At 40.3% G+C, this 23,042-nt stretch overlaps 1 protein-coding gene across 14 annotated transcripts in view; it reads left to right on the top strand.

The window, feature by feature from the left end:
* The window catches only part of AKAP13 (A-kinase anchoring protein 13), a 320,846-nt gene that overhangs the window by 100,265 nt on the left and 197,539 nt on the right, over positions 1–23,042 (top strand). For all 14 annotated transcript variants that reach the window (XM_035024073.1, XM_035024072.1, XM_035024075.1 and 11 more), the window contains one exon: positions 16,628–16,775. In XM_035024073.1, the coding sequence (XP_034879964.1) occupies positions 16,628–16,775 (148 nt within the window). The remainder of the gene's footprint in view (positions 1–16,627; positions 16,776–23,042) is intronic.

A 23,042-nucleotide genomic window follows, 5' to 3' on the forward strand; every position in this document is an offset into this window, starting at 1 on the left:
TATTTACCAATTAGAAAGCTTAACCAGGGCACCTGGGTGGCTCAGTTGGTTAAGTGACTGTCTTCGGCTCAGGTCATGATCCTGGAGTCCCGGGATCGAGTCCCGCATCGGGCTCCCTGGTCGGCAGGGAGTCTGCTTCTCCCTCTGACCCTCCCCCTCTCATGCTCTCTCTCTCATTCTTTCTCTCAAATAAATAAATAAAATCTTAAAAAAAAAAAAAACGCTTAACCAGCTTTAAGAAATCTTTATAATTTACCTTTAAAACTAATCAAGCTTTTTACTCTTTCTGCGTTCCCTTATGACTGTTTTTCTCAGAGGGTTCGTTCCATAAAGCCAACTTTGCCATCTCGTTAAAATTCTTCACCCATAATTAAACAAAACAAAAAATAGGAAAATTTATAACTTTATTTGGCTGTTTTGAGAAGTAATGTCTTACCAGCAGAGGCTGTAAATGAGGGAAAAGACCTGAGGATGCTGAAGTGTGGGGTATTCTTATTGGGAATGAATGGGAACATTTATTTTGTGCCCACTGTATGCTGTATACTTAGCATACCTTCTTAAAATACTGGCACTTACTTTATATGGTTGTTGAGGGGGTTAAACGATAACCCTAATCAGGGTAAGACTTTAAATCAGTGCTGGCATATAGTTAGCATTTGATGAGAAGTCATTACTCTTGTTTCATGTACTTTGATATGTGAACATACTAGATACAGTTTCAGTCCTCCTAGAGTTTACAGTCTTATCAGTTCCCAGAAAGGATGTGAGGTAGTCCCTAAAAGAATCACAAAGCTCGTAACCCAAGTGAAGCTGGTCTTCCTTTTCATGTGAGTGCAAAGCCTGTGGTCTTGCCTCCCATTCTGTATTGAAAGTGTCTCTTCTTATCTTGATGCAGTTGACCCACTTGCCAACTTTGAATATCTCCCCATGGTCCCGGGGTTTGTTGTGTCCTTGGTTAGGAATAAGATTGGACCAGGTGTGGTTGAGCTTAACCTGCTGGGTTCTCCTCCCTAGGCATTGCCCACACACATGCCCATTGTTCACATGGGGCAGGCTCAGGGAGTTGGAGGAAATCTTGATCTGCATGCAGTGGGTGAGGCATGCTAGGTTAGATCAGGTAAGGAGACCAGGTATCTACTCAGGAAAGAAAGGCATTGTCTTTCTTGTTTCCTGCTTTATTGTAATCAGCTTGCTGTGATCATCAGACGACAGGAAGATATGACAGGTAAAGGGAGCCACAGGGCCAAGTAGTGACACAGGCAGTAAGAGTGAGGCTTCAACTTGTGTCTTCTTGACTTGCCAGCGGTTTGGTGTGATCCTAGTGAGGGTTTGAGGAGAGGCTCTGAGGGAGAGGGGGCTGGAGAGGGAGGCAAGGGCTAGCTCATGGAAGGCCTTGTGTGCTGGGAGCTGAAGAGACATGCTCAGGAGTTAGGAGGTGATCCTGTTGGCCATCCATGAGTTTTGGGGCAGTAACTTGATCATATTGTATTTTGGAGACTTCTGTGCCTTCTGTTGGGTGGTGGGCTGGCCTATTGGAGACCCAATTTCATGGATGACTTTAGAGGAAAACCAAGAGAACTGACCAAGGAATAAATAACCAAGGGAGCTAGGTGAGTAAGTGTGTGGAGGTGGGTGAGGGCAGAAGTCAAGCTGGTAGACTGAGGTTACAGAATGGCTCTCCCCACTTCAATCATCTGCTCTGTGGGATGGAGAGAGGGAGGGAGGGATGGGGAGCCAGACAGACTGATTTATCCAGTCCTCTGCATTCAGTTCTTTCAATAAATTTCCATCAAGAATTAATAAAAATCCTTTATATATTCTTCATTTTAACCAAATAGGTGGTCTTGTCAGCAAGAGGGAGACTGTCTCTTTAAGTGTTGGCCTGATTATTCTAGCTGTGCCAGAGAGTTGTGAAACATTTGTGGGAGGGAGAGGGTGTGTGTGTGTGTGTGTGTGTGTGTGTGTGTTTTAAAGCCACCAGCCAACACCCTCTGACCAATTTAGTTTGCTTAACAGGAATAGACTGAGAGGCCTGGTTGTGCATTGACACAAAAAGCTCATATACTCTTATTAGAGTTTTCAAAAATTCTGTTTTAAGGAACACTTGCCATTAAGGAAACCGTATATTCAGTGATTTCCAAACTTTTCTGTAATTTGATTCTTTTTCCAGCTGAAGTTTCCAGATTCTTCCCATTGGAGAGAATAGTCTCTAAAACCACTCCATACCAAGAACTCCCAACCAAGAACTCAGTAGGTTTATTGAGCGCCATCTGCTGGTTTTATGTTAATGGACCAAAAAGGCAGTGCTTGGAAACCTTTAAGCATTTGGTTGTATCTTAGTGTTGCAAAATTACGAAGCTGGAAGACAGTATGAATTATTATTATCAGTAGTAGTAGTATTTAGAATAATAGTTTTTTGTTCACATTGGGAAGGGGGGGTGCTTTTGGCTGGAATTTAGATGTGTGATGAAAAATGAAGACGGCAGGTTATAGGGATTTCGCTGACCCATATCTTCATCTGGCAAAAGGTTAGCCTGGTGGAAATAAAAATTAAGTTTAAATGTCAAATAAAATTGTTAAATATTTTCTAGCATTGAAATAAGTCAGAGCCTATGTATATGAAATGAATTTAGTTCATGCCAAAAGTCAGTACATTTCTCAGTGGATTTCCGTTATGTTCCTTGTGGTACTTTGGGGCATCTTTTAAGGAAAGCTGTATAAACAGCTTTATAAACAGATAGCTTTGCTGTCCAGTCTGGAACATGGGCTTTCTTATGAGGGGAATGGAGAATATCTGAATATTTTTCCACTTAAGAGAGAGATAAGGGTACTTAAAGCCCCTTGGTTAAATAAATAGGGATGATGCCACTGTATTTTCTTCTTGTCACTGGTCCTTTTGAGCCTTAGTTCTATTTTAAGTGACTTTTTTTTTGCTTTGTTTTTCTTGTTTATTTTTAAGTGACTTTTTTAGGACAGCTGACCTAAAAAGTTGGCATAGCTGAATCATTAGATTTTAGATCTTTTAATTTCTCATCCCGTCATCATAAGTGTTTAATTGAATTAAAGAGAGACAGATTGTTTATAGGAAGAGAATCCAGTTAGGAATTCATTCATCCATCCATCCATCCAACATTTATTGAGCACTTAAAGCAACCATTTATACTTTTAGGTAATGATGTTGTATTGAATAAAACAGATCTGCTCCCTGGCCTCATGAAGATTGCAAAATAGTTGGGAGGAAAGGGAGGAATCAGGGAAATACATAAGTATGTATGTACTCTTAGAATTTATATGTATATACACATACATACACACGTACAAATATATATACATATACGTTGTACATATATACAAATAAATACATATGTCAGATAGTAAAAAGTGCTGTGGGGAAAAAGTCAAGATAGATAAGGAGAGCTGGAGCAGAGGAGTTCATATTTCTTTATGATGGTCAGGGAAGACCTTACTAATAAGAGGACACTTGAAGAATAATGATCATTAATGCTATATAAAAGTTGTTTGTGATTAGCTTATTTGATCTTCCAACCATGTATAGAAAAGTACACAGGGCAGATAATGTTGTTAACCTTCCATGTTCCTCCTTGGACTCTGGAGTATCAAGGCTGAAATCCTTGGCTTTATGTTCTGTCTCCTGCTTGTGAGTTCCCTGTGCAGAGATCATGGCACATTACTCCTCTGATGGGCCACGTTGGTTCAAAACATGTAGGAATTGACTAGGCAGACAAAGGATAAAGTCATTCCAAGGAGAGAGAATCATAGTGATTCTTTTAAAACATCAATCAAGATGACTTCACTCTTTTCAAAACCTTCCAATGGCTTAGCATCACACAGAGAAAAAAATCCAAACTCCACCCTCATCTCCCATCCAGTTCTTATTCACTTGCTCCTCCAGACTGGCCTTCTTTACTGTTCCTTGTACATGTTGATTTTATACTTGCCTTGCATTTGTCATTCTCTTGGCCTTGAACACGTGTAACTTACCTCTTCTTTCAGGTTCCCACTCAAATGTGACTTCCTGTAGTAGCCTTCTCTGACTACCCTATCTGAAACAGCCTCTCACCCCACCCCTACTTCAGACACACTTGAACCCTCTACTCTGCCCTGTTCTTAGTAATGGAACTTTGCCCTGATGTTCCTTTTTATAATGGGATTGTCTTTCCTACTGAAGTGTAAGCTCTGTGAGGCCAGGAGCCTTGTCTATTTCGTGTTTATTTCATACTCTTAAGAGTGCTAGACACATGTTTGATAATAAATATTGTAATGAATAAGTTGCTTTTTGCTGACAAGCAAAATGGACTTCCAAGTGGTTATTTATCAGGTCTATAGCTATTAAGCAACGGACTCTGATCTTATTCCTGAGCCCATGTTTTTTCTACTTCACTATCCTGTGGTGAATACTGTTAGAGTAGCATGTTTCATTTAAGAAATGGTGGGTGCTCAATAAAATTGAAGGTGTGTGCATGTGTAGGCATATGCTTTCTCTCTCTCTCTGTTTTGTAATGGTGTCAGTTGCCCAGAAAACCATACAAGCTACTTTGAGGAGATATTAAAAAGCCAGTAAAATTGCACTGTCCAGTGATTGGGGTTTGGGATTTTTTTTTTCTTCTGCAGGCCTCCTATTTTCTAGCTTGATGGCAACATCATACATTTATGTTCGTTCTTATCTTAGAGATGCTTGGGGTACTACTTTGCCATGGCTCTGCCTTATAAATTTGCTTTTTATTTACCTAGGACACTCTGGTAAAGTAAGCAGCATAAATGTAACTCATGTGTCCTCCTATAATTAAAGTTTGTGGTGTTCTCCTTTTGAGTGAATTCCAGTATACAGAAGGCCAAGGAATGGCACTTCACACAAGGATAGAAATATAAGAAGATCGATATTTCTTTGAGGTTTGCTAATGTATGATATTTTGGTAGCTTCATTATATTCAGTGCTTAGAAGCTTTCAGATCTAACGCCGTTTTCCTGAGTAATTTTGAATTTAGTTTGTAGCCTCTTTCACCTCCTCCCACACATCACCCCTGTCCACTCATTGCAGCGGTTATCTCTTTCAAACAGAGTATGAAATCAGGCAAGAGAGGATTCTCGCTGCGGCTCATTCCAATGGCCCATGTTTGAGATGGCCCCTTGGGAAGCCTCCCTCCCCTGACTTTTGCTCAGCATAGCATCCAGAGCCTCCTCTACTTCCTGTAGTACCTGATCCTTGCTTTTCTTGCACTGCGTTTTATACAGCTGTAATCACGGCTTCTTGTGTTTCTTTCTCCCTTAAAAAGACTCTGAGCCCCAAGAGAGCAAGAACTGTCTTGTCTCCGTATCTTTGGTATCTGCCATAGTACCTCACCCAAGTGCCCACCCAGTGTTTAGCTAACTGAAGGGATGAGCAAAACAAGCTTAGTATTTTTGCTTATTTGTAACATTTTAAGTTCTGTTTTTTTAGAAGGATGAAATATTTTTGGTTCAACCCAACAAACATTGATTGAGCACTTTCTGTGTTAACAGGTCCTTTGAAGGGATGTTGAATGCACAAAGATGAACTAGACCTACCATTTTCTTCTCCAGCTTCACTTGTAAATGGCTTAGCTTTCAGAATGTATGTTCCTGCCAAAGATAATTTCTGTTGAGCCTTGAATGGCATTGGGCATAGCCATTTCTCCACAGAAGCTTTCTTGATCATTCCCCTCAAGGCAGAGTTTGGGCATCCATCTCCTCTGCCCCTAGAGATGCCAATTATATCACTTACCATGCAGCATTCTGTCTCTATGTACATCTGTCTAGGCTCCTGGAAGGTAGGCACCAGGAAGTATTTATAATTCTAGGACCTGGTTGACAGCAGAGATGAAATATATTAAACAGAAGGCCCTGTGTGCTTGTTTAGCACAAATGGATGAATGACTTTGGGCTGTGGTTATGAGAACAGAACAGAAAGCAAGGTAACAAACAAATTCATATTAATTATGTTTCTACTAATTCACTTACCTACTTGATGAACTGGAACAGAAATTTTATGCTAGCGGTAAAAAACAGTGAAATATACATATACTAAAGGGAGGGTTTTTTTTTTGTCTTTTTGTTTTTTTTTAAAGAAGTCTCCACACCCATTGTGGAGCCCAACGCGGGGCTTGAGCTCATGACCCTGAGATCAAGACCTGAGCTGAGATCAAGAGTCTGACACTTGACTGATTGAGCCACCCAGGCGCCCCTAAAGGGAATTTTTAAAGTAATAAAATATTTTCAAACATTTTAAGGCTCATTTACATGTCAGCATTAATGTTTAATATAATATTCATATTTTCAAATATTCGTATTTCAAAAATAATCTCAATACTAATGGCTAATGGTCCTTTGTATACTTGATAGCAATAAGTTATTTGAAAGTTCAGTAACTATCATTCATTCAGCCTAGCTTTCTACCAAATTAGTATAGATTAACAGTTGTATTTTGCCTAGATTATATCATCTTCAAAGGCTTTTGTAGTTACTGAGGGTATTATTAACAACAAGACAGTTAAAATAGAAACCTGAAATATTTTAGCTGGTAGAAATGAACTGTATCATGAATCTAGGAAGTGGTATTTATTTTAGTTTAGCAACTGAGCTCCCTGAAAGACTCGAGAAAATGTTCTGAGTTTTTCACTGCAGACAGCTCAATCACAGCCGCCATTAACAAAGAGAGATAGGGTAAGTCTCATCATCTGTCTTGGTGGCACTGGAATTTGTTTTTTTCTTGGATTCACAGGATCCTCTTTCTGGATTTTGAGGCACAGGAAAAGATAGATGAATGGTATGTTGTGCAGAGGCCCATTTACGGCTGGGGTTTCACGCGAACTGGAAGCAGTTCATGAGTTCGCTGCTCTTTGGTCTTTGAGTCTTTCCTCCGTTGCCCGCTCTGAGGATGGCTTAAAATCCATTCCTTTTCTTGCTGCATGTCCAGTCCTTGCCTCTTTTGGCGCCACTGATCCGCCCTTCTCTGATTTCTCTTCTTCCCGGGCTGGCCTTTTCTTGTTTGGTCTGTTTCCCCGGATCAGTTTCTTCTTTGTGCCCTCCCGTTCAGGAACACCAGGGTCGAGGCCTTGGCTCTCTGTGACCCGGAGAGCTTGTCTGTGCTCAGGGCTTCTCCACCGGGTGCCGGCTGACTCTCAGGTCGGCCTCACCAGCCCAGGCCCCCTCTGACAGCCTGATCTGCTCGCCACCTGTTGGATGTGTGTTACCTACTTTTTCATCCTGCTGATATGTGAAACTTGACATTTAAAGCTTATTGCCCTCTTTTTCACAAATCATTCCCCTAGCCCACCCCCATTTTTTCCTTGTGAGATACCCCTTTTCGTGTTTACTCTCTTCCTATCTTTGTCCAGCCCCCAGCCAGTCAGCTACTATATTCCATCAAATTATTTTCAACAGAATGCCTTTCTCACATGTATTTCTTCTCAGATCATCTTACTACCATAGCAGTTTAAGCTCTTTTTGTTTCCTTAAGTCATGTTCTTGTAATGTTTTCCCCACGTGGTTTCCTCGCCTCTATTCTTGTTTTCCTTCTTTAGGACGCTGCTATGGGGTAAAGACCTTTCATGAGCATTTGCTGCTGTTAACACGTCACTCTTCACCCCTACCCCACAGTTTTCTTTCAGCACAGAGCACACAAGGCTCTATTTTTTCTTCTTGCCTACACCGGCCCAAGTATGAATCATTTGGCTTGCCGTTTATATTCTCCATGAGCTGATCTCTGCCACCTTTATTCATTCAGATAGTTGTTTAGAAACTCCCTGTGCCTGGTAGGCACTGTGTGCAGTTATATAAGGACGCAGTTCTTGCTGTCCACAAGCTTCATACAGTGACAAGAAGGACGGATGGTTGACCCTTGAACTCTGTGGGTCCAGGTATACGTGGATTTTTCTTTTTTTCCATTAAATATATTGGGAAATTTTTTGGAAATTTGCTATAGTTTTAAAAAAACTCACAAACCATGTAGCCCAGAAATAGTGAAAAATTAAGAAGTTGGGTATGTCATTCTGAATGCATAAAATATTTGTAGATCCTAGTCTATTTTATCATTTACTGCCATAACATGTACACAAATCTGTTATAAAAAAATTAACATTTATCAAAACTTAGGCACACAAACACGTAGAGACCATACACAGCACCACTTGCAGTCGAGAGAAATGTAAATGAATAGGAAAATGAGTATCGAATCATAGTGGAATGAAATTAACTGGAGCGAAGTTTCGTAGCAGCCTCCTGGTGCTCTTGCCTTGAGCTCAGCTGTTGCCAGTATCTGCTTAAAACCACCTGAGGGGCGCCCGGGGTGCATCATCACCCACAGGGGCACCCAGCCTGTCCAGGGAATTGCATATGGCAGTAAAAAGTAATCTCTGGCGGTTCTCACTCTAAGTAGTTAAGTTTTTGGGGCGTCCAAAGTTGTATGTGGATTTTTTACTGGAGCGGGATCAGGTGGGGGTCAGTACCCCCAACCCCCATGTTGTTCAAGGGTCAACTAATCAACACAGTAGGGTCAGATAGATACTGCTTTTGGTTGCCATGTCTCTTAGCCTTCTTCAACCTGGAACACATCTGCAGCCTTTCTTTATCTTTCATGGCATTGACAGTTTGGAAGAATACAGTAATCCCTTTGTTTCTTTGGAAGAATACTTCTTATTTTTAATTTTTCTGATGTTTCCTTGTGACTAGATACATTCTTGGCCAGAGTACTATATGTAAGTCATGTTGAGTATCCCTTCTGGAGGCACACAGTGTCCATCTGTCTTTATTGGGATGTTTATTTTGATTACCTGGTCAAAGTATTGGTAGATTTCTTCACTGCATAAATACTACATTTTTTCTTCCTTGCAACTAATAAGCAAGTCTTTGGGGAGACATTTGAAGACAATGTAAACATCTTCTTCCTCCTTAGAATTTCTCCCTAGATTGATAATTGATAATTTTTGCTAGATACAATTTTTACCAGTATGGTTGCAGAGTGATTATTTTTCCACTCTAGCACTCTCTCTACTGGTCAGCCTTCACCGTTCTGTCATCTGCAGGAATTCTCCCTTCCCTGTTTAATTCATTTATCTGTACTAGTATAGACTCGTGACTTCCTATTTTTTAATTATTTATAGTTACTGTTTTTAATTGATTTGGTTTTCAGATTGTTCCAGATTTGGCCAGAGGAAGCCACTTCAGTGTGCAACATGTCCCCATCTTTTTTTCTTTTCTTCTTTTTTGAGCACTTCCTTATTTCTGTCAAAAACAAGATGTTCCAGGATCCTCTTGTACACACCCTGACCCTAGGCCTGGGAACAGCCTTTCTTGGAGTAGCTTTGGTTCCTTGTAATGGAGAATGGTGTTTAGTGACCAAGAGCTGAGCATTAGGTATGCTCATTGCTACTGTTGTGTGAGCCTTTAATGAAATTGAAAACGCTATAGCTGCCTTGATTTTCCAAGGGAGAGACTTTTGATTTGAGACTGTGGAAAAACTGTAGCTATCAATCTTTGGTTGCTTTAGGAACTGATGGCAAAGTGACTTATCAATTGCCCATTTTAAAGGAGAAAATGAAGCTAATTGCATGAATGCAAATAAGTGTCTGAATTGTACAAGGACTCACTTTGGAGTTACTCTTTGGTACTATAATCATTGCCTCATGGAAAGATAATACTTTAATGTTCAGTATTTACTTTGTACTACTTATCTCCTTTCACTGAACATTGGATATAAATCTTATTATTTTGGCAAACTGGGAAATTGATTTGGGAAGGCCATATAAACTCCTTTAAGATTCTTGAACAAAAGGCCGCTATTATTATAATTCATTATTCTGGAACCCTGCAAGAATATCTTTCCTAAATATATATGTCTGCAGGATGCAGAAAACAGCCTCAGAAATGTAATTTAATTTTGCACCTTTTAACTTTTGAGTATTTGGTTACATAAATTATTTGAGAAATCATTCCTTAGAAATTTTTTATTTTAAAATAATTTCAAATTTACAGAAAAATTACAAGAATAGTACAAAGAAATCCCATTTACATTAAACCCAGATTCACTGTAATATCCTGCTATATTTGCTTAATCATTGTCTCTCGTTTTTTGAGAGTAAGTTGCAGACATCATGCTCCTTTACCCCAAATACTTCATTGTGTATTTCCTAAGAACAAGGATATACTCTTACATAACCACAGCACAATGACCAAAACCAGGAGTTTTAACATTGATACATTGTTAAATCTGTAAGCCTCCGGTTGTCCCAATAATATCCTTCATAGCAATTTGTTTTACCATTTGGCTTCCAACCCAGAATCATGTGTTGCATTAGTGGGCAAGTCTCTTTAGTCTGGAGCGATACCTCATTCTTTCTTTGTGTATCATTAGTGACATTTTGGAAGAGTACTGGCCAGTTTTTTTTATGGAAGACTTCTCAGCTTGGGTCTGTGTGGTGTCTACTTATGATTAGATCAAGGTTGTGCATTGTTGTTGGGGATGCTGTAGGGGATGCTGTGTCCTCAGTGGCATCAGGTGTGGTGCTGGTTTGTTTCATTATTCATAATGTTACCTTTTCTGATCACTTGATTCAGATGGTGTCTACCAGGTTTCTAGCTTTCCCTTTGTAATTTATAAGTAAGCAGACTATTTAAAAAAAATAAGGATTTTTTTCTTTTAAAAGAATCCATCTGTATTTGAAAATATTAGAGGGGCGCTTGGGTGGCTCAGTAGGTTAAGTGCCTGACTTGATTTCAGCTCCGGTCATGATCTCAGAGTCTTGGGATTAAGCCCCACATTGGATTCTCCGCTTAGATGGGAGTCTGCTGGAGATTCTGTCTCCCTCTCCCTCTGCCCCCCAACTCACATGTGCATGCATTCTCTCTCTCAAAAATAAATCTTAAAAAAAAAAAAGAAAATATTGGAAAACAGAAAAGCTGAAGTACATTAAAATTGGCCTCAGCCACCATCTAGGAGTAGGTAACCTGCTATTAAAGTTTTGGTATTTTCTTTCTTTTCAAATGTGTTTTGAGCACCTGCTACTTCCTATTCTAGAGTAAGGGGATATCACAATGAATAAAAGGTGGGGCTTACATTCTGGTAAATAATAATAGCTAATATTTCTTTATTGAGCTACAAATGACATATAACATTATATTAGTTTTAGGTGTACACCATGATTTGATATATGTATATATTACAAAACGATTACTACAATAAGTTTAGTTAACATCCATCATCACGTACAGTTACAATTTTTTTTTCTGGTGATGAGAACTTTTGAGATTTACTGTCTTCTGCAACTTTCAAATATATGATACGGTATATTAACTGTAGTCACCATGTTCTATGTCACATCTGTTCTCCGTTACATATGCATTACATTTATTATTTTACAATAATAATTATTACAGGGCACCTGGGTGGCTCAGTTGGTTAAGCGACTGCCTTCGGCTCAGGTCATGATCCTGGAGTCCCGGGATCGAGTCCCGCATCGGGCTCCCTGATCGGCAGGGAGTCTGCTTCTCCCTCTGACCCTCCCCCCTCTCATGCTCTCTGTCTCTCATTCTCTCTCTCTCAAATAAATAAATAAAATCTTAAAAAAAAATAATAATTATTACAGTAATTATTACAATAATTACTATTTATTGAACATGTGTTATGTCCCATGCAGTGCTGTAGGTGCTTCACTTTTTTTTAAAAGATATATTTGTTTGAGAGAGAGAGGAGAGAAAGAGTACACACATGTGGGGGGCGGGCAGAGGGAGGGAAAATCTCATGCAGACTCCCCGCTGAGGACAGAGTCCAACACGGGGCTTGCTCTCATGACCCTGAGATCATGACCTGAGCCAAAACCAAGAGTCAGATGCTCAACCAGCTGAGCCACCCAGACGCCCCCAGGAGCTTCACTTTTATCAGTTATTTAATTACAACCGTATGAAGTAAATATGATGGTCCTCTCTTATGGCTGAGAATTTAACGTACCGAAGAGGTTAAAACAAAGTGATGTGCCATGCTGTGGTTCAGAGACCATCCCTTTACCCACTGTGGTATGTTAATAAGTTAAAAGCCAAATTTGAAAGTTAGAAAACAAATTGACTTAAGGTGGAGATAACATTGATCTTCCGTGAGCAGAATTCTGGCAGCGTTGTTATCCGTGGACCTGGGATGCTTTGTACTTGCCCCGGGTTTTCTCTGAGGGCTGGTCCTCCACTCTCATTCTCATAAGCAGTCTCCTGTCTAGATCGGGCCTGCCATGGCATATCCTTGCCTTACCTGTAGAAATTCTCTCACTTTCCCTCTCTCCCCTTCTGCTAACCTATTCTCAATGATGTGATGGTTAAAAAGAAAAAAGAAAAGCCCTGATTTGTAGCATTTGCCAATTTCAGTGTGTAAATACTGCTATTATCGTTGATTTCAAGCTATCAGTGCTACCTCACTGAACACAAGGTTGGCAAGGGGTGTGTGTTGGAGAAAATGTGCAGTAACACACCATCATGACAGAATTTCTGTCATAGAGATAAAAGAGATGTAAACCTCGAGATTATAGGTAACAGGAAGGTGTGGTAAAATAAAGTGATGAGTTTTGAGTATTTATTAATTTGTTTTTAATATAATTTATGTAATTCTGAGCTTATTTAATTTTTAATAATGGCTGTGTTAACAAGCTTGCAGAATTCCTAAAAACACAGCGATCAGCTCTCACGAGCCTGTACAAGCCAGCTCCAGCTTACCACTGCCGGGGCCCACCGCCAGAAACCTGACGGCTGGCACTGTCTTGCCATCTGAGACGTCAGTGCTGGCCCTTCTTTGACCATTCCTCCCACAAAACTTCCTGTCTCATTCCCCTCATCTCCAGCTAACATCTCCCCTGTTTGCAAGGCCTTGTTCATTTCCCACACTGTAATTCACTTTTTCCCAGCTCTGATGCTTTTCCCTGGCCCATTCCTTTTTTCCCCCTAATCAAGATACTGTCCCTGGTTTAAGGAAGGCCCCAGGCATAACTCATATCTTGGGGCATGGAGAGTCTATCAGCAAGGTGTTGGGTCTCATGTGGAGAGAAAAATCCTTGTTCTACAAAAGGAAGATCTGTTCTTTGAATTCCAGGTTAGAAATCTGAGTGGGAAAAAAATTTTGTTTTAGTCATTAATAAATACGTAAAGGTGATTATAGCAACATTAATACCATATATCTACTATATACATGAGTTAAAGATGGGGAGAATTGAGACCACAGCTGCCATTTAAAATTCTGTTTTTCTGGTGGGCATTAAGGAGGGCACATGATGTGATGAGCACTGGGTGTTTTACGCAACTAATGAATCATTGAACATTGCATCAAAAACTAATGATGTACTATATATTGGCTAATTGAATTTAAATAAAAATAATACATTTTAAAAAACAGATAAAAATAAAATTCTGTTTTTCTTGGCAAATAAGTGACTGATTGGTGGCATTTAGGACTACAGTGCATTCATATTTTGGGGATCACCAATACCTACAAAATGGGGCCTCGTATAGATTGTCTTTTTCCATTAGTTCTTTTGTCACCTGTCAGCAAAAATAATCAGGACTCTGACAAAACTGTGAGGTTCAAGGATATATTTTCCATTAATGAAGAGACAAGGAAAGTATCTTTGTAAGGAGAGCACTATGTTTCTTCAGTTTACTGGAGAACTGGAGATGTAGATGCCTCTTTTCCTGGGGCTTTAGTCAAGAACGTACAGAAAATTGCCCTTGTTATCTATTGTCGTTAGATGCGTGACAGACTTATTAACTGGGCAGCCAGATTGACCTATGTATTCATTCCATGGGGCGTATCCTTCCCATGAGCAGCAAAATCATGTGCCAGGATATTCCTTAGGGGAGGTATGGTTAAAGCAATCACCTCAACAAAAATTCTTACTTAGATCTGTTTTTCAGCCTTATTTTTCAGTCACCCTTGCACTAGCTTAATCTTGCAAGTCCATCTGCAGGGCCTCTGGGTGCCCTGTACTGCTGGGGGGGATCTATGTAGGGGTCTTGTAGCTGACCTGCGGAGTGAGAGTGTGGATTGTTTGCTCCCAGGGACTTGACGAGAGTGCAGAGGGCTCTCCTTGAGCGAAAACAGGTACTTTCATGCCAGGTGCCTTTGGAATCTGAATTTCAAGTAGCTTTGAGGTGAATGAGGCTTCTGTGTGCCCTTCTATTTAGTGTTTTGGGTAGTTTGACTTAACATTAAAAAAAAAAAAAAAAAACTACTGAAGCTATGAAAGCAGTTTAAAGCTTATTTACTTTTGTCTTGGGAATGAAGAAAGAAGTTGATGTTGAAAGCTTTGTTAAAAGGATTTAAACTGCCCTGTAGCCCTCTCCTCTGCCCTCAGTTAAAAGAAGGTCCCAAATACCACTTAATATCTTGGGCACAGAGTCTTCTAGCAAGATGTTGGGTCTCACATGAAGAGGAAATCCCTGATCTTGGGAAAGAAGATATATTCTTAGAATTCCGTTTATCAACCCCCCCCCCCCCCCCCCCCGCCGAAGAAGTCCACACTGTAAGTAGTTTAGGCTGGTAGGCCACAGGATCTCAGTGGGAACTGCTCAACTCTGCTGTGGCTCATTGTAGTGCAAAAGTAGACACAGACTGCGTGTAAACAAGTGGGCATGGCTGGGTTCCAAGAAGACTTTATGTATGGACACTGAAATTCAAATGTCATGTCATTTTCACATGTTAAAAGATATTTTTCTTTTGATTTTTTTTCCAACCACTTGAAAATGTGAAAACCTTTCTTAGCTTTTGAGCCTTATGAAAACAAGCGGAGAGCTGGATTGCACCCATGGATTATAGTCAGCCAACCTGTGCTCGGAAGGATGAAACTTTAGAGCTTTCTTTCACACTTTATTTTTTTTTTTCAGGTTATAATGGTATTTCAATACCTTGAGAAATTTATTCTTCTCATGTGCTGTAGACATTTTAGCTGGCTGTGGTTTATCATGCCAAAGGGTATTAAACATTTTGCCAGCCTAAGCTTTTCAAAAACGTTTCCAGGAAAGGGACTTACACGAGTCTCCATTATAATTCTAAATAGTGACTGCAGCCAGTGATGATTCTGTTTTACCGACTGTGCTATTCCTAGGGTAGGGTGCTTAGGAACTTTGCAGTTCAGCATTTGTAGGAAGTCACAGCTTATTTGTAGTTCGTTCTGACTTCTTACCTGTTGCACTGAACAGATTTGAGCCCATACCATGTACAGGGCTCTGCACAAAGCACTGGGGATAAATGAAGAGATGGGCATCTGGGACTTTGGGAAATACCTTGAACTCTGTTTCCAGAATCAACCTATTGAAGCATTGCTGTTAATAGACCTGATCCTAAGTTTGCTGTTACGATTTTTGGTTTTCAGTGTTGCATGAAACTACCTGCTGTTCTGGGGTGCTGCTGGGCTTAATAAATTGTGGCCACAGGGTGGCATGGTTCTCGAATAGGCTTCACTGTTGCTAAAATGGAAAAGAAAAAAAAATGCTGTAAGGAAGGAGTATTCTCACCTCTCTTTAATGGTAAAGTAGCCTGGCTTTCTCTAAATTGGTTTTTCCATAGTACATTATTCTTTTTTTTCATAGTGCATTATTAAGATTTAGACGGTACTAAACCTCAGTGCTTTAAAATCTTTTATGGCGACAACATGAATTGTATAATGTTTATGATTGGGAGAATAGTAGTTAGGACTGTACTTTATAGAATATATTTAATTTAGACACTAACCTCAAAAAAAAAAAACCATGAACGTGTAAAAATTAGAAAGAATATGTGAATAAACAACAGTGATATCTTCTCAGTAGTTGCAGAGTCATGGACAAAGGTGCGGACACAAGGTTTTTGTCTAATTCCAAGGGTTTGATGGAGAGGTGGGTAAAGAAGAGTAGGGATTCCAGATGGTCAGGAAACACATAATTGGAAAAGCTATTGTCCCATCCTTGTAGATTAAGAATATTATCACAGCCTGAGAGCTGAATGTGTTCCAAGAGTTTTCATACATTGGCCACAAGAAGAGAAGGTATTGTCTCCATTTATATAGCCAGGGAAAGTGCGGTTTAGAGGCTTTAAGTAAAGTCTTTGTAGATTTGACTGGAGCCCAAGCGTATGCCCTTTGTTCCCTGCCATTTCCAGGCCAGCTCATTGGAGACTCTCCTTGTTGGAGAATGGGTGGATTTGGCAGCGATTTCTGGGATGGAAGATTGAGAGTTATTACTGCCACTGGAACATGGGTCAGGGGGCGTTCCGGGTATAAGGATGTAACTGTTCAGTATGCCTCCTCCATCCTCTTGGCCTTATTTTTGGATTCTTTTAGATTTCTTTCTTTTTTACCTGTTCATCAAGTAAATATCCAAACCAACTATTACTTTGTAATACCTCATTTGTCCAGCCACCTCCACTAAAACCTAAGCTTTAAGGAGGACAAAGATCTCATTTTCAGATCATTTTGTATTCTCAGTGCCTATAATACTTCCTGGCACGTAAGTGCTCGGTGTTTATATTTGTATAACCTACTAGAATGGGACCCAGTTTAGATGATACATTTGATTTTCCCTTGAATTTGATGTTTTGGGAAGACGGACTCCCAAGGGGAACCTGACTCTGTCTTTCCTTTCCTAGGGCGATTGTGTAGTTACCGTGTTGCTGGCTGAAGAGGACAAAGTTGAGGATGATGTAGTTTTCTACTTGGTATTTTCGGGTTCCACCCTCCATCACTGCACAAGTACTCGGAAGGTCAGTGCTGATACGCTGGAGACCATTGCTCCTGGTAAGTACTGGGTGGAATCTTCTCCGGCCATTACTGGTTCGTGGACACTTTGATTCTGTGTTCATTAATGTGGAGTGAGAAGAAGGATGAATCAGGGCAATAGAACTCTTGTCAGATCTTTATTTTAAATATGCGTTGAACAAAGCATTTTGTTTATATTTGCTGTTCCACAAAAATCTGAGCCTCACTAGAAATTAGTGAAATAAAATGGTGTCATAAGTTTGAAAGATAAAAATCATGATCAGCAAAAATATTAATTTTATTAGAATGTTGAAATTTGGGGAAAACTAAAACGGGTGAAAGATAACAAGTTCTAATGTGGTTCCCATGGTGTGACTTGGTGTGACTACAGATTTGATTATGAATATCATAGTGGCAAAAGCAAAGGTAAAACACAATTAGTAATGCATTGCTCAGTATCTGCGAGGGAAAGACCTAAAAATGTTTCATAAAAATCAAACTTTCCCTGCATTAACAAATTATAGTTCATGGTAGAATGAATGCTTAATCACTATTGCAATTATAAGCTTAACAATTAAAAGGGGAAGATAGGTAGTTATTAAAAATGCTTTACAAAGTCATGAAATCATTGCTACTTCCACCAGAAACGGCCCATTATTAATGACTGTCTCTTGACCTGTCTGTCCCAGCATCTGATTTGTGTTTGGAGATGAGCTGCTTTCCTTAACTGACCTGGCTTCAAAGTTAACAGTTGACCAGTTTTCATCAGGATACAAAATAGGGCACATTTAGGGGGTAGCCCCTAAAAAGTGTTGACAGTTAACTGTTTTCCTTTAGAGAATAAGGTGGATTCAGTTCTTACTAAACCATTTCTTTTTACCAGTGTTTTTATAGAGCACTGATTCCACTGTGTTGAAATAGATGGTGTAAAAAACTACTAGTTTATGAAGCACTTTTGATATCTAGTCTTGCTGGTATTGGATCAGATTGCCAGGTTTTCATTGCTGTGCCATTTAATATAAGTGAACTTCACGTTGGATACCTACCAGCTTCTGGAAATTACACTGCAGTCAAGGGCTGGGATTTATGACGGTTGAAAGCTATGTTTATCCTCCTGCCTGGCAAAAATGACTTTGAAAAATATAAGATTTAAAGATTCTTGACAATTCCTATGAATTTCTTAGGGATTGGAAATTAACCTGGACTTCAGGATAGATACTGATTTCTTTTCTAAAGCGTATTAAGTATCCTCCTTTGTAACTTGCTCCAGTCATCTTGTTTCCTGTGATGTATATCATGTCAGAAAGGCTTATCTGGAACTTGAGGTCTGCTCTGGGGCAGGTGCCATCCTGTGTTACCATTGCAAAGCCTCTGTCACGTGTGGTTGATGGTGAGAAACAGCTCCTCAGCAAGTAGAATCAGTCGGTGCCTGACTGGACTCTTACTGGGAAAGGAATGGTGGTGATTTTTATAAACTTACTCCTTCCAGAATTAGAAACAGGAGTTAAAGTTGGTGTGTGTGTGTGTGTGTTTATGATTGTGTGTACACACATGTAAGAAAGATGTGAGTAGATGCGGAGGATGCAAGGAGCTGTAAGAGAAAGGACGGATGTGGCAAGGATGTTGCCCTGTGCCCTAGTTGCAGTCCTCAGTCACCAGTACCGGCAGAGTCCAGCCCCGTGGAGACGGATCTGCTGGCAGTCTTGTACCTTCACTAGCAAGGCACTGAACTTAGGGTGGGCGGCAGGCACTTCCTTTCCTTGGCTTCACAAGCCCCCTCTGCTTGTATGACAGCCTGGGGCTCTGAGTTTGTTCCAGACCCTGTCTGATCTCCCGCCTACCTTTCTGAATTCTAGTTCCCATTTCTTCCCTTGCCTTTGGTTCTGAACCTCTTTATATGTCTCTGCACCCTTCCTTCCCAGCCACACTCATCTCTGGGTGTCCTTTTGTACTTACTGACTCCGAGGACCCTTACCCTGCCGGCCCCAGCAAACCAAAATGGATATGGTACTCTGCTGCTTTCTGCTAACTTGATCCAAATCCTCAGAAATCATCCCTGACCCATTTGCGTGGGGCCTGGAGTCCTAGTACCTGCCTTCTTCATTTTCCACGGATCCACTAATCCACTATCCCCCCTTTAAATTATAATCACCGGCACCTCCTGTGTTCTCTGTCATGCTTGCAGGGCCCAACAACCCGTCCCCTTCTCACCCCAGTTGGCCTGCCCATGGTCTGCTCCTCACTTGAGGTCTTTCAGGCTGATGATAGGAGGTCGCCGATCACAGCAGAGGTGACAGAGGCTTAGAGTCTCTGCAAGACCCTCCTGTCCAAGCAGGCCAAATGGAATGAAGAGCCACACTCTAACATGTGAACCTTTGATACGGATGCAGGGCAGCAGTGAGGTCCTTGCTGGTGAGGTAGAAGCTCTGTGAACTATTTAAGCAGAGGAGATTGCTGAGTGGACCCTGTTGCTCTGGTCATCATGTGTGAGATCTTTCCATTCACTTGTCTTATTAGGCTGCTGCATCTGCTGTAGTTGGGTGCGGAGGTCTAGTAGGGATGGGGCATTGAGGGCATTGAGTTTTGAATTTCTTGTTGATATCGTGGAGTTAATATTTTAGTCTAGAATTAAACTGCATTAAATCTGTTTTTAGGGACATCTTAGACTTGTTCCTTCCCTTCCTTCCGCTCTTTACTGAGCTATCACCTTCTCAGTGAGGCCTTACCTGTCTGTCTTATAAAATACACAACAGCCTCTAGGGGGCGCCTGGGTGGCTCAGTCGGTTAAGCGCCTGACTCCTGATCTCAGCTCAGGTCTCCATCTCAGAGCCCCACTGGGCTCCACGCTGGGTGTGGAGCCTACTTAAAAAAAAAATACACAAGGGCCTCCTTTCTGTATTCCCTCTTGCCCTTCTCTAATTTTTCTGCATTGCACTTACCAGCTTCTAGCCCATTATGTCTTTTATCTATCTTACTTGTTTTCTACCCGTGTCTACTAAAGTCAGCTTCATGAGGGCATAGATTTCTGCCTGTTTTGTTGGTGCATGCTAAGAAGGCTGTTCTAGGAATCCCTGCCATTTGATGGAAGAGCATTTCTACTTTATCTGAATTCAGCCCAGTTCTCGGAAGCCACTCCTCTAGAAAGGTTGTGCACACATGGGTGTGTGCCTACACACACACACACACACACCACACCACACCCCCCTTTCTTTTGAAAAATGCAAAAGGAGTTTGCTCTGGCTTCTTGAGTTGAATTCTTGCTTGGGGGTGGGAGTCTGTGTTCTCTTTCCAGAGCTACCTATGATGATTTCTGTGCGTCAGTTAGCTGTATTGATAGCCTCAGATTTCCTATCTGCTGTGGGCAGTGTCAGATTAGTCAAGACTCTTGACGGAAAGTCTGTGCTTGCTTTGTGCATCCCAGTCACCGGATAAATGTGCACAGTTTGTTTGCAGCAGCTGCTGCTGGGAATGATGTCTGTGCACCCTTTCTGCTCATGGGTGGGATGAGCTCTGCAAGTCCTAGTCATTTTGCTTGACTCTGGGAAGAAAAAGAGCTTTGTGTCTTCTTCTTGCTTTTAATGTCATGTTTCATCCACATTGCTGGCTCTGATTTTTCTTTGAGTTCACTGCATGTTTCACTGTCAGTGTTTTGTAATATTTTAGTTTTTACTAAAACCAGATGATTGATTGACCTTCAAAAGGCAGCTACTTCTTGATGTTAGTCTGCAACCTTTTATTATTGGGGGGGGGTGGAAGGGAGGAAGAAACGTTTCTAAATTATGTCCTTTAAAAAAAAGTTTTAATTTCAGATACGAAGATTATTTTTTTCTCTTTTCTCACTTTCTTGCTTATTTTCTAACAAGAAGTTTACAATGAACTGTGTGTGTGTATGTTTAATTATAAAATGTAAATGCTTTGTAAAAAGTAATCTTTTCTTGCCTTACTGCCATCGAAAAGCTGTAGACCTGATATGATTCCCCTTTTTAATAAAGTAAGTACGATAAACATCTTGGGGGGGGCAGTTAGGTGGAGACTTTGGTTTCTACTTTATTTGCCTTTGAATTGTTTGAATGCTTTACAAGTGAGCATGTTACTTTTTAAAACATACATAGTAACTTTTAATAAAAACATTTTGAAGACTGAAAACAATGTCCTCTTTTCTGAAAATAAAACTATCTGGGTTGCTGATTAACACTAGGCACAAACAAGCTATATAATAAAATGTTACATTCAAAACACCTATGAATTTTCTGGTTAAGAATATAATTTGCTATGAAATACAGACTGAAATGGATATACATCTCTAAAGATAAAAGGTATTGCCTTTGTAGTAAAGGAAAATACCTCCATTCTTTCCTCTTTGTATGAAACAAATCTGACCGCAAATCCCACCTTAACTAAACAGTGAGTTTCCTTTAGAGATGAAGCAGAGATTTTTCTTTAAAAGACTTACATAGGACTGGTAAGTAATGTAAGGAAGTCTGAATACCTTTGGAAGATAATTCTTGAGGGATGTGGAATACCATTTTATTGTATTTGTTTTTATTAGTTAAATCTGAATTTAGACCAAGCAAACATTGATTTCAGAATGGAAATGAGACAGGATGTGCAGTGGATGCTGCATACTATTTTTATGAAAGGCTTTGGTGCAGGATCTCTCCTAAAATGCAGTCTTTTTTCAGCATGTGTTATTTACTTTAAGAATTTACAGCAAAGGTTCTTGTTGGACAGGAAAACTGCAAATATTCGTTGACCTAAAATTTGACTCAGCTCTTCTGTTTTTCTTTTTCACTCGTCAAAGGGAAGGTACTATATATAGTAGATTTGTCATTAAAAAGAAAAAGAAAAAAAAAACCCTATTTGCCATGATCAGAATTCCTTTCGGGTTTATTAAAAATCGGTGCTCCCAGCCCAGGTCTCAGTAAGTAGCCCTATAGGTGGATCACAGTGTATCTCTCACTTGTTGTGAACGCAGACCTGTCTCTAGTAGCTGATGTCCACGGCTGCCAGATTGAATTACACATTTGAAAAGAAGCTGTAGACTTTAAACTGGCCTAATGGCAGAATGCTGGACCCTCCCTCTGTGGCGAAAGAATCTGTTACTTTGTATTGGACACTTTCTGACAGACTCCCTCTTCTAAATCACTCCTGCTATAAGGCTGTCCCTAGACAGGTATGATTGTAGATTTTAAAATCTTAAATTATTGTCCCAATGCTAGCCAGTGTATATAGTTGCTAACCTGGAAAAACAAACTGAGAACTAATTGAAGGGAAAAACTGTCTTGTCTACTCTCCCAGCTGTCATGCTTATGTGGACGTTGTAAACTCGGAACTAAGGATCCAGCACTGGACTCTGAGCCACATGTATTATAGTGGAGTCCATGGCCCTGCCAAGGGAGTGAAAATCAGCTCTTAGAGGGCAAAAAATCTTTATATAAGCATAGAGACACATGTACAAATAAGGGATATATATATAGTATTAAAGTCTCATTAGATTGGAGGGGCGAATACAGAAAAATGCCTACAAAGGCTCCTTGGGATGACTGAATAAAATACTAAAGAAACATTGCCTTACCGTAACAGGCTGAAATATGGTAGATTATGTTTTGTATTAATTAATTAGCCCCTTTTCCCCAAAAAATGTACATGATGAAATTCCTGTGCCTTTTTTTTGTCCCATGCTGCTTAAATACTCCTACACAAAAAGAGACATTTTGCACACATACCAAATTTGCACATCTGCCATTAGACCAAAACTAACAGTAGTTATTATTCTGCACATAATCCTGAAGACTGAAAATTTCCTTTAACCCTTAAATAACTTTGATGCCAAACTGAAATAGTAAAATACAGTATTTCTGTGTTTTCCACCACTGACTCATTACCACAGCCTTTCTCTTAGAACATGCTCTGATTGGGGCGCCTGGGTGGTGCAGTCGGTTGAGCATCCATCTCTTGGTTTCAGCTCAGGTTGTGATCATGGGATCATAGGATCAAGCCCTGTGTCAGGCTCTGCGCACAGCAGAGAATCTCAGCTTGAGATTCTCTCTCTTTATCTCTCTCTTTCTCCCTTCCCCCCTACCCTCCCCCTCCCCATGCTCACATACACACACACTCTTTCTCTCTCTCTCTCTCTCTCTCTCTCTCTCTCTCTCTAGGGAATAAATCTTAAAAAAAAAAAAAAAAAAGGACCATGCTCTGAGTGGGATTGGGCTGGGCTGGTCCAGCGGGCACTTTCAGCATTCCTTTTTGGATAGTTGGTCAAACAAAGTCTCAGTTGTTTCATCCTCAAAAGAAAAGGCCCGG

The sequence above is a fragment of the Mirounga leonina genome, unplaced genomic scaffold (genome assembly GCF_011800145.1).
Source record: "Mirounga leonina isolate KUSES-001 unplaced genomic scaffold, KU_Mleo_1.0 Mir_178, whole genome shotgun sequence".
Lineage (NCBI taxonomy): Eukaryota > Metazoa > Chordata > Mammalia > Carnivora > Phocidae > Mirounga > Mirounga leonina.